The sequence below is a fragment of the Pogona vitticeps genome, chromosome 4, assembly GCF_051106095.1.
Source record: "Pogona vitticeps strain Pit_001003342236 chromosome 4, PviZW2.1, whole genome shotgun sequence".
Classification (NCBI taxonomy): domain Eukaryota; kingdom Metazoa; phylum Chordata; class Lepidosauria; order Squamata; family Agamidae; genus Pogona; species Pogona vitticeps.
Genome location: NC_135786.1, coordinates 178,970,671 through 178,983,278, shown reverse-complemented (window position 1 = coordinate 178,983,278; position 12,608 = coordinate 178,970,671). Strand labels below are relative to the sequence as shown.

The 12,608-nt window shown below is 39.8% G+C and overlaps 1 protein-coding gene across 8 annotated transcripts in view; it reads left to right on the top strand.

The window, feature by feature from the left end:
• The window catches only part of CEP192 (centrosomal protein 192), a 99,348-nt gene extending 87,645 nt beyond the window's left edge, over nt 1–11,703 (top strand). For 7 of the 8 annotated variants that reach the window (XM_072998778.2, XM_072998781.2, XM_072998777.2 and 4 more), the window contains 5 exons: nt 951–1,070; nt 1,855–1,970; nt 7,212–7,320; nt 10,061–10,119; nt 11,306–11,703. In XM_072998778.2, coding sequence (XP_072854879.2) covers nt 951–1,070; nt 1,855–1,970; nt 7,212–7,320; nt 10,061–10,119; nt 11,306–11,453 — 552 coding nt within the window. In that variant the 3' untranslated portion in view covers nt 11,454–11,703. Of the gene's footprint in view, nt 1–950; nt 1,071–1,854; nt 1,971–6,694; nt 6,751–7,211; nt 7,321–10,060; nt 10,120–11,305 lie in introns of all 8 variants that reach the window. The other variant, XR_013544153.1, reaches the window with a different exon arrangement.
• The last annotated feature ends 905 nt before the right edge of the window (nt 11,704–12,608 follow it).

Genomic DNA, 12,608 nt, shown 5'->3' with positions numbered 1-12,608 from the left:
GCTTTTAGATTCAAATGTGTACAAACCTCTTTTCTCAGAGTCAATGTGTAAAAGGAGCTCTTTTTTTTTATTTGAAAAGTTGGCATGGATAGCTAAAGGAGCCAGCTGAAAGAACACAAGCACTACGTATATCCTGTTGCAGCGTTTTCAGAACAGGTCGAAAGGTCTTATTAAGCCTTTTAGACTCCCTCACGGTGTCGTGGTGGCGCTGTGGTTTGAACTGCATAAGGCTCTGTGCTGCAAGGTCAGAAGACCAGCAGTCGTAAGATCAAATCCACGCAACGGAGTGAGCTCCCGTGGCTTGTCCTAGCTCCTGCCAACCTAGCAGTTCGAAAGCATGCAAATGCAAGTACATAAATAGGTACCACCATGGTGGGAAGGTAACGGCATTCCGTGTCTAGTCTGGGGAGGTTCCTTCTTCCATGTAGTCTCCAGAGCTGCACGTACACCCTATAAATAACCTGGAACCTCTCGTCTTCAGTCTCATTGCTGAATGCATAGAAAAGATAATTATGGAAGGGCTATACCTTTCTAACCAAATTGACAGCAATGGGTTACAAAGTGACTTAATAGGTCTTTTCTATCTATGACCAGTGCTGTTTTCAATATCTGATTCTTGGGAACTTTAATGATAGCCTTACCATCCATCTATTAGCCAGACTTACTATGTTTCTGAGATGTGTTCAGACACTGGGGCAGGCTCTGGCAGCTGAGCAGAATGGAAAGGTAGGGAACTTGAATAGACAATTAAGCACATATCTGGAACAGTTACAATTCTTCTTCAGCAAGAAAAGAACCCTGAGACTAAGATTGTAGTCAGAATGACTAGAACCCTGATCACCAGATGTAGAAGGAACTTTTTTAGCAGGAGGAGTAATGTCAGTAGTTGAGCTAGTGTGACTGATGTTGCTTAGTGCTTTTGTATATTTTTCTAACTTATTTCATGATAGGTTGTAGTCATCTTTTTGCCTAGAGATAAAGGACATTATTCACAGTTCTGGGACCTTGAGTGTCACCCTCTTCATGACCCTCACATGAAAGACAAACATAGACTTCAGTTTTGTGGAATGGTGAGTACATGAACAAATTATTTCTCTTTAGCTTAAACTTATATGTTTCCTGTTGAGATGGAACATGAGAAGGCCAAGGATATAATTTCACCTGTTCTGTACCTTCCTAAAAACAAAGGTACTGTATCATTATCAGGGAGTGTTTGTGTGTTTGTCTAATCTTACCTTTTTATAGTCAAAGGCTCAAAACAGTAAAAAGAAAAATAATGTTTGCATAATTTTCTGCAAAGTACTTTGTGTGTTGATAAAACACAGACAGCTAGCAATTAATGAAGATTGTATTCAGGACTAGAGTCTCTTTGGGGACAGTACAGAAGGAGTGATTGCTGCTTTTTGCTTCTAAATGGCTGCTCATATTGAAAACTTTTGCTGAGATGATGACCAAGAGACAGTCTTTATCCCTCCTTTTTGTAATGAATAGTTATATGTTCCTGATTGTATATGCCAGTTCTGTCAAATTCAAGTGAGGCTGTCCCACCTCACCCACCTTAAAAGAGGGGAAATAGTAGGATAACAGTAATAAGCACTGAAAATTACTGGGTACAGCAGATTCTTGGGCCATGAACTTCTATATTTTGCTATATAGAATAATGATCTGAAGAGTTTAGGAGTCATATGGAACTCCACCATTTGTATGTGTTGTTGTTTGGTCCCAACTGTAAGAATTATACGTGAGTAGCATAACACTTCTCTTTAGACTTAAAAAGCTTTGCTATCTATCAGCTGTTAAAAATGCACCATTACTTGATAAGATTAGTGTTAATGTTTAATTTCTTCACAATAGGGCATTCTTGGGAAGGAAATCTTTAGAAATGAGGCTTCTCTGCCTGCTTTAGTAAAAATCAGTGTTCGTGATGTGTCCCAGAGAGAATGTCCTGACAGCTTTGATCAAAAAATCTGGTATGTAAATAAGATTATAATATGTATACTCATTCCTTGTTACCAACGCAAACTATAAAAGCATTTCCTATATAGCATAGTATCTGGCACCTTTTCAGCAGATATTTATTTTGCAGTGGTCAGAGTTGTTAAATCGTAAGGATAGCGTTAGCTACTGTACTACCGTGATTTACATTCAACCAATAAAATGTAGCTAACACTTTGCCAATCCACGTTCAGCAGCCCTACACAAAATTTCTAGACAATAAGGTCTATCTGGCACAGCTGAGTATTGTTTGACATTGCACTATAAATCTTAGGTGTAATTAAAAGTCAAGAAAAGCAAAACTGCATACACAGTGTACCTCTGATTATCCCACACTACAACTGAACAAGCTTAGTACAAGACCTGGAAAGGAAATGCCATTTTAGTTAGCCAATATTTTTCTAGACCTATTTCATATATGCTTGTTTGCCTCGCCTATTTCACTTCATTATATAGAAAAATCATGTATTGCATACAGATCCCACTATGGAGAGAAATGTTATCTATGTAGTTTTTCCATGCCATATGTACATTTATCTTACATGATAGTGTGTGGGTGGGTATGCAGCACACATTTTTCCTATGCAGAACAGAAAATTATTTACTATATTTGCCTTTCACCCTTCCACCAAAGAAAGAGCTTGGGGTGGTGTACATAGTTTCTTTCAGAACATAATATTGCCAAAGGCTGTACAGATGTTATTCTTTGTGTTCTGTGTAATTCAAGCATATGGGTTTTGCATTTATTTATTTATTGAATTTCTATCCTGCCCATCTAAACCAAAGGTCTGCTCTGGGCATCTGTATTAAACACCACATAGAACCTTCCAAAGCTGAATAGACTTAAGAGAAAAATTCCCCTACCCTGCCCTAGTATGCAGTCTCTGTCACCAACAGTTCCCTCAGTTCTCTTATGTCCATTGTTCAAGCAGCACATAAAATAGCACTCCAGAACTTCTACTTTCTTAAAAAAAACCAGGAAATAGATCACCACTTTCTTGGTTTATACATTGTTATTGCTTATTACTCTTCTCTGCCCTGGGGGAAAGATATTGGTTTCCTCTCAGGTTTATATCCTCTGTTGGGCTGTTTAAAAGGTGTACAGTTTATGAGGCTGAAATCCTTTACACAGATGGACACTTCGGTGCCTTTTTTGTCTGGCAGGAGCTCATCAGTTGTAGAAATATCCTGCTTGCAAAAGATTTGCAATGGTTACATTTAAAAAAAGGAAAAAGAGTGAACCGCCAAACAAGACTTGAAGTTTTATCTTTAGGAAAAATTGCTGAAGGTAGTGGACTTCTCAACCAACAGTCAGAATTGACTTCAATGCCACCTTAAAAAAACACCCAAAAAAGCCACAATCTGTATCTTGTGATCTTGGACAACTCTCAGTGTCCATCTTCATAACTGGACCAAGCTGACCTGCTTTCAAAATTGAGTGCATTGAGGCCAACAAATCAGTCATTTCACCTCTGAGGACAATGCAGCACTCAGTTTCAGGAAGGAAGGATTCATGGTACTACTCTGCAGTCTGTGGTTATACAACCCAGCACTTTAGCTTGGGTTCAGACACAAGCAGTGATAATAAGTCCTGGATCCAGTCAGGTTGTGTGTATTGGATTTGGTTCCTATGGGGAATTGAGAGGCTCAACAGAATCTTAGGTCTTGCCATCCATCACCAGACTGTGAGGATACTGTACTAGATCATCAGATCCATCACCTCCAAAGAAGACATGCAAGCATTTTCAGAGAAGTCGCTGTCAAGATCAGGGTCAGTTTTCCTCAGATTCAACATCAATCTCAAGGATCCCTGTTGGGGATCTCCACTTGTCAGTATCAAAAATGTTCACAAAGATATGCAGGATTTGAAGGAAAGTGTCTTACATGTTAACATATTTCTGTCATCTGTCATTCTGCTGTGAAGGTTGTGATTGGCCATCTCCTGGTTCCACATGTGGGGAGCACTGCCTGTGCAGAGATTACAGTGAGAGGCAACCCCTAAAATTAAAACCCATTACACACTCATCAATTCTGTCAACTATTCAGAAGCGCACACCTCAGCAACATAGTCTGAGCCATTAGAACTGAAAAGAACAACAAAATGTATCTCCGACTGCTCTGCCAATACTGAATCATCTTCAGATCCAATAACTTTTAGAACCAAAATAATCCTTGGATCCCGTGGTTCTACTAGAACCAAACCCCTCTTCTGATCTGTCAGCCTTTCTAGAACCAAAGTCATCATTGAATCTAACAGCTTTCATGGAACCAAGATAGTCTTTGGGTCTGACAGCTCTTCCAATACTGAAGTCATTATTGGAACAAAAGGCTGCCACAGAACCAAGACTGTATTTTAATCCAACAGGTTTTCTGAAAACTGAGATTGAGAACTACCTGTCCAGAAGGACTATCGGAACTTCCATTGTCAGTACCAGAATATGTTCTTTCATTGGAACTGGAGAATGATCATTGATGTTCACCTGCATCGCAGTCCTTTTTAGTCCCCTTGCTGGATTTTCTGGTGGGAGATATGGCTCAGCTAGCTCAGGTCTTCAGAAATCTCTGAAAACTACGTCAAGGATCAAGGACTTCCTCTTTAATACTGAACGGTTGTTCAGTAGCAAGACCAATGAGGAGTTGGAAGATGGAGGCCCTAATCTAATTCAGGGAAGTTGATGTATCTATCACACCAAGAAAGTTTCATATGTTGAATCTATCAACCATTCTGTTGCTAAAGAATGGGGACTGGTTTACTGTGCACACCTAAACATCTCTTAGACCAGATTGTTGACATTTCATAAGATTAGCAATAGGAGATGAACACCTACAAGTTCAAGGTAACTGCTCTTTGGTCTGTCAACAGCATCCCGAATATTCACAAAATGAATGGCACCAGTTGCAGCCCATCTTTGAGTTAAAGGGAATCACAATTTCCGTTACATTTTCCAGTGGTAGTGGAAATTGGAAAGGGCATACAAAGAAATGTGGAATTTAATCTCCAGCTTATTGTCAGATCTTGGTCTTCCAGTGACTATAATCAAAGTCCCGTCTCTGTCCATTTTGTAAATAAGAACAACCCTGGACTCCAAAGTAGCAAGAACATTCCTACTGAAAGAGAATTCAGAACATTATACTGTCATTCAAAAAAAACAAAAACCTAATCTTAACAGAAGACCTAATTTATCAACTTCATTGGTTGATAAATTACCAAACCTGATAATAGGAATTCTTTTCAACTCTCCCTGCATGACAGGCTGGGGAGCTCACTGCTTAGGGCATGATATTCATGCAGCATAGTCAGCCCACAAAATATAACATCATACACTATTTGTTACCTTGAACTTCTTGCACTATTCAAAGCACTGTGAGCATTTCAACAGTTTGAAGTAGGCAAGTTATTCAGATAACCACAGGCAACACCATTATAAGTTTTACATCGACAAGCAAAGAAGAAGGAAGTCCACGTCTCTCTTGTTAATGGTGGAATGTTGTATTCTCAGGCACATATTTTCACAGGCTGTACGTGCATCAGAAGTGGAACATCATGAAGCAGACTAACTCAGGAAGAATATGAACCACAAACATGAGTAGGAATTTTTACAGCAAGTTTTTTCTACTTGTAACCAGCCATTAAGGAAACCCTATTCTGGATATGTTTGCCTCCCAAAAGTATACATGGCAGCCACTGTAGTATATCAACTGAGGGGTCATCCATTAAGCAGTTTTCTTTTTCTATCCAATGCTGAAAATATTTATGAAGGGTAAGGAATGTGCATCTCAGTGTTAAATCTCCAGCGCAGCATTTTGTCTGTGGTTTCAAAAGTTAATGAAGTCACCATTTGAACCAATGACAACATCAGACCTTTGTTTACTGACACTTAAGACAAGAATTCTTAGCAGCCATAAGTCTGCAAGGAGAGCTGACATATTGCACTCTGAGACACAACCTACCATAATTACAGATTCACATTACAACACATTATGTTGTATCCAGGCATAGCTTTTCTTCTAAAGGTAGTGCCAGATTTTCATATGACATAACCATTGATTTTACTAACCTTATATCCATCACCCCACTCTGGAAATATGTCTTCATTTCTTAGATGTTTGCTTTCAGGCTTTTGAGGACTAAAGATTTTAGAAAAATAATTGAACTAGTTCTCTGTTACTATGGTCCACATAAAGGTCGCTCTGTGTCATCTTAATACTTAGCAGCATAGCAAGAGTACCACTATTAGTATCCTTGAGAAGTTACTCCAAAAGTCAGTGACTGCTTCAAATGCCTTCTTGAAAGATATACAATTTCAGGAGGTTCGCAAAACTGCAACAGGGTCCCAACCAATTACCTGTGTAAAGCACTGTAGACTAGATGACACGCCAACCAGTAATCCTCTGTTCTGGTGTAACAGCCAGTCAGGCAGTAATTGAACTTGTTAGTTACCTATGTGTACATCACAGAGAAGTAGGTATGTGTGGGTTACCTACCTGTAACTGTTCTTCAAATCGTCATCTATGAATTCACACAACCTGCCCATCTTCTGTCTCTCATGCTACAGTGATTAGCTGTTAGGTGGTGAACAAGGAGTAGGACTGAGGGAACTGTTGGCAAGACTTGGAGCTTGCCTACTAGGATGGGGGAGGGGAATTTTTTTATTAAGGCTATTCAGCTCTGAAAGGTTTTGTGTGGTGTTCTGCATAGGCGAAAACCCATGTGTGTGAATTCAGAGATGACCACTCAAAGAACTACAATTACAGGTAAGCAAACTTTCCTTATGCTTATTGTGGCACTATGAAATAGAGTTAGTTTAGTTAAAGATGAACCAATGCTGTATTTTTACTTTAGTGAGCCACATGTCTAGTTTTCCTAAATTCAGATTCGTATCTCTTTTCAAACTCATTATTTCCATTACAATTGGTTAGATAGTCCCAAGAGTAGTATTGACAGACTTGCTTGCATCATGTTCCAGTAAACGTTTCATTTAGTTCTACAGTTAATCACTATCACCATAAAATCATAGCAGCAATGAGGTATTGAGGAATCCATGTTATTCTGAAGTGCTTTTAAAAGAAGTTTTCTTAAGATGGTAGCTAAGTGGTCACCTAGGTTGATAGACCTTTCTAGGCAAAAGTCTGACTTTCCAGGGGAAAAGATTTTAAAAATATTATAGACCCAGCTTCAGGGGAAATAATTTCACATTTCTCTTCTCAAAAATCAGGAAGGGTGTATGTGCTCAAGAAGATGTTTATACATTTCCTCCAACGAGGATTGGTGAATCAAGTACAGTGAAAATCAGCATGCGGAATTATTCTGCTTTTTCCAACCAGGTATTTTAACTTGCAAGCATTGTTTCAATATGCAATTATTTAATGTCTTACTGCCAACACAAAGCTAATGCTTAACAGAGGGTATCACATTGAACTTTGTACCTGTGTCGTTGTGATTCACATTCCAGCATTTAGTTTCAGCTGAAAAACATTGATATCTCACAAAACTATGCTGCATTTACATTTCGATTACAATTTGAAACTTGTCCAATTTAAATTAGATTATTGGCCAAGATTAAATACAATTTTTGTATTGTTTGTTTGTTTGTTTTTTTGTTTGTTTGTTTGTTTATTTATTTATTTATTTATTTATTTATTTATTTATTTATTTATTTATTTATTTATTTATTTATTTATTTAACTTATATGCCGCCCACACTACCCAAAGGACTCTGGGAAGCTTACAACAATTAAAAATGCAGTAAAAAATTAAAACAATTAAAATACAATTAAAATATTTACTCTAAAAATTGCCATGAAGACCCACAGTTGATAATATTTAAATTAAAAGCCTTCTGGAACAGGAAGGTTTTGACCTCACGCTGAAATGTCATCAGCGTCGGCATCAGACAAATTTCCATTGGGATGGCATTCCATAGTCTGGGGGCAGTTGCTGAAAAGGCCCTTTGTCTACAAGCCATCTCTCTTACCTCTTTGAGGGATGGCTCTTTCAAAAGGACCCCCCAGCTATATCTTAATTGCCCGGTAGGTTCATATGGAAGGAGGCGGTCCTTCAGGTATCCAGGGCCCAAGCCATTTAGAGCTTTATACGTCAACACAAGCACTTCGAATTGGGCTCGGGCAGCAACTGGTAGCCAATGTAATTTAAACAGAATTGGCTTGATGTGTCGCCAAGTGGCCCCACTACTCACCAGCTGCGCAGCTCAATTCTGGACCACTTGCAGTTGCCGGACCGTCTTCAAAGGCAGCCTCACGTAGAGCGCATTGCAGTAATCTGTAATCTGTAAGCCACCCAGAGACCTTCGGGTAGTGTGGGCGGCATATAAGTTAAATAAATAAAAATAAATAAAATAAATAATCTATACGAGATGTTACCAGTGTGTGTGTAACTGTCATGAGACTCCGCTCATGCAGATAGCGCTTAGCTGGTAAAATTTCTGCAGCTGAGGGAAGGCACTCCTGGCCACTGGTTCCCCCTACACTAGACTGGGATCCAGGAGCATGCCCAGGCTGTGAACCCTGCCCCTTAGGGGGAGTGTAACCCCATTCATGGCAGGGTAATGGCCCTCCAGCCTGTCCAGCAAAGCACGCACTAACAGCACTTCCGTCTTGTCTGGATTGAGTTTACATTTATTAACCCTCATCCAGTCCATTATCAGGTCCAGACACGAGTTCAGCACAGAAACCGCCTCACCTGGATTGGTGGAAAACAAGAGGTAGAGTTGAGTGTCATCAGCATATTGCCGGCTCTTCAGCCCAAACCTCCTGATAACCTCTCCCAGTAGATGTTAAATAGCATGGGGGACAGTATTGAGCCCTGAGGAACTCCATGACATAAACACCATGGGACAGAGTAACTGTCCCCCAGCACCACCCTCTGGACATGGTCAGCCAGGAAGTAGCGGAACCACCATAAAGTGGTGCTCCCAACCCAACCAGCCTATCCAAAAGGACACCATGGTTGATGGTGTTGAAAGCCGCTGAGAGGTCAAGGAGTATCAACAGGGTCATACTCCCCTTGTCTCTCTCCCAGCAAAGGTCATTGTACAGGGCGACCAAGGCATTCTCCGTACCAAAACCCGGCCTGAAACCTGATTGAAATGGATCCAGAAAATCCGTTTCATCCAGCAGTGCCTGGAGTTGCCCAGCCACAACCTGTTCCAACACTTTGTCCAAATAAGGGAGGTTAACCACCAGCCTTGGGTCCAGGTTAAGCTTTTTTAGGAGTGGCCAAATTACCGCCTCTTTCAAGGTGTTAGGGACCATTCCTTCTTTCAAAGAGGCGTTCATGGCCTCCTGGACCCAGGTGCGAACCTCCCTGGCAGATCTTCCAATTAGCCAAGATGGGCAAAGGTCGAGTGGAGTGGTGGTAGAACTGACATATTCAAGCACCTTGTCCACATCCTCAGATCTCAACAATTGAAACTCATCCATTAATACTTGACCTAAGCACGGCACACTGGACACATCGTCTGATTCTGCAGTAACGGTGGAGTCCAACCCACTGCGAATCTGAGTGATTTTCCCTCAAAATGAATGGCGGACTCATCACAGCGAGCTGAAGAGCAGTCCGGGACCTCCACCTGGTTTTCTTGGTTGAAGAAGATCCCGGACCACCTGAAACAGCTCTGCTGGATGACATTCTGAGGAAGCAATACGGCTGGAGAAATACTGCAGTTTCGCCAGCTGTATTGCCACGAAATAGGCCCGATAATGGGCTCTAAAGCATGTTTGAGCAGACTCCCAGCAGGATTTTCTCCACCTGCGCTCCAACCATTTTCCCTCTCACTTCATCACCCGCAGTTCAGAAGTATACCAAGGAGCTGTCTGGGCTCTGCGTGTAGGGAGAGGGTGCTTAGGCGCAATCATGTCAACCACCCGGGTCATCTCATTCCATAGGATGACCTGAGTTTCGACAATTTTTTAACTTTTTTTATTATTTTTTTTATTTTTATTTTTTTGCTGAATTCTAGATTAGTCTTTGGAACTATATGCTTGCTTTATGATGTAGTAAGCAGCCACTATCTTTTAAATAATTTTAATTTCTTCTTATTTGCAGTTGAAATTTAGAAGTCCCAAAGCACCTTTTTACATAAAGCATTCTCAGTATACTTTAAGGTAAGCATAGTCACATTTTGTGGCTTTAGCCCTTGGAGGAAGGGAACTAACACATCTGGAAATATCTTCTTTGCTTTATGATGAACCAGAAATTAGCCATACTGGCCTTCATATGGCACCTCATGGCGCAGTGGTTAGACTGTTGTACTCTGCCAAAATTGTGCTCACGACCTGGGGTTCAGTCCCAGTTGTCAGCTCAAGGTGAACTCAGCTTTCTTCTGAGGTTGGTAAAATGAGTACCCAGCTCGCTGAGGAGGCAATGTGTAGCTTGCATAATTAACTTGTAGAACCACCCAGAGAGTGCTTTAAGCACTATGGGGCGGTATGTAAGCAACATCCTTTGCTTTTGCTTTGTTTTTCGTATAGTACAGATCAGTTTCATGTTGCTTTATGTCTAAGAAGTTTTTATTCTTGAGGAGTTAACAGGATGAAATTTGCTCTAATTTGATAATAAAATGGGATATAGAGGTACAGATTTGAAATGGGCATGAACCAGCAATTCAGTGGTTCATTTATCGGCCGAATAGTAAGTGTTCAGTGCTTCAAAACCCCACCTCCTCTGGTGGGTAACTACTCAGTGGCAACACCTAGAGGAGATGGAGCAAGGATGCCAGGCCATTGCCTCTGAGTGGGTGCCTGCTGGAAGAGGCGGGGCTTGGAAGCACAGAACACCTGTTCGGATCATAAACAAACCAGCAGTTTGTGCCCATCTCTAGTACAGATAATAAAAATATGCTTCGCTGTCAAATGAAACTTGGAGTGAATTTATTTCTGAATTATTATTTTTGAATTTATAATCTGCCTTATTTACAAATGCTTCAAGGCATCTCACTACTGTTTATTACTGTTTATTTAAATATATTGATATAGAGAGAGATACATGTACATGCACCACCTTTCCACCTGATTAATAAATAAAAACTCATAATAAAAATTACTTTGAAAATCAGTGATGAGTTTTGAAAGCTCTGGGGTTTTCCATTGAGTTTAAATTCAATATGCAAGACAGTGCTAGTGTTTGTTACGTTATAGCATGCTAGCTAGTTGACAAGATAACATTCTGCATTTTGTCAGACCAAAAATATGGTAAAATGCTATGGCTTCTAGGCAGCTTTTCATGAGATATCTCAGTAAAATTCAGCAAGTTGTTAAGGGCATGTAACTTATGTCAATGTATCTTTTGCAGATGTCATCACTACTGCAATTTACCAGTCCAGTTCAAACCAATAGCATCAGGTACTTTCAAAGACCTACTGGTGGTAGAGACAGACAAAAGTGGTGTCCTTACCATTCAGCTCATTGGTGAGGGGTTTGGTGAGCAGGTCTGCTGTTAACAATATATGCTAAACGTACAACTAAGTTATTGAATGAAAGTTCTTTTTTGTATATTAAAATTATATTTTGTAGAAAACTGAATTGCTTGTAATTTTTGACAAAGTAATTTTGTATGTAATCATGTAACTCACACTACTGCACTTTGGCTGCCAGAAGCAGCATTTTTTTAATTTTTTATTAATTATAACTTTATAAATGGCAGTTGTATGTATTAAAACATGATTTTCTAAAATAAAGTCCTGCCTTGAATTGTTTTCTGTTTTAAAATGCCTGTCACTAAATGCTGTGCACCATAACTATTTCTATCTGGCTAACAATGTCAGGTTGAAAATAAAAAATGTTCTAAAAAGCTTTCAGGATATTAGCATTTAATATATCAGAAGAGTCGGACACGACTTAACGACTAAACAACAACAACAATATCAGTTTAGCAAAACTTGCGTACTCTTGTCATAGAATCACTTTGTATAATTCATATTCAGCTTTAAGAATATGGTCTGGGTTTCTTTATAGCAGTTTCCCTTTGAAGGGTGGACAAAGGGACAGATATGGATCCAGGTAAGTTTTAAAACTGTACCACTGTTATGGTAATTGACCTTAATGTACCACTCATTCAGCTGCCTAACTGAAACCTTAGCTTATTATTGGTTAGCACTTCTAGTGTTCATGGTGAAAATTGCATTGTTGGCAACTGATTGCTTGGGGAAATAAGTATTACTCTCTCACATATTTTAAACAATGGTGGCTAGAAGTGGCTGACCATTATAATTCAGCCAGGGTTTCAAAAATAAAGAATTAGCAGCCTTCAAGTTTTTCCCTTATCGGGAGAAAGGTGTACAAATAAAAAATGAATAAAACAATATTGTGGCTATAGGTAATTTAAAACTAGTCTTTGGCATTACAGTGGTGACTCGCTTAACGGGCGCCCCGGTTAACGACGAATCCGCATAGCGATGGTTTTTTTGCAATCGCTTTTGCGATTGCATTGCGATGTTGCCTATGGGGAAAAATCGCTTTGCCACGATTTATCTGGAACGGATTATCGTCGCTATGCGGGGCACCACTGTATAGGATTAGTTTTCTGGGATCATTCAGGTATTAGCCACATGTAGCTTTGAATGTTACATTCAATAGCAGTTGCTATTGGCTATTTT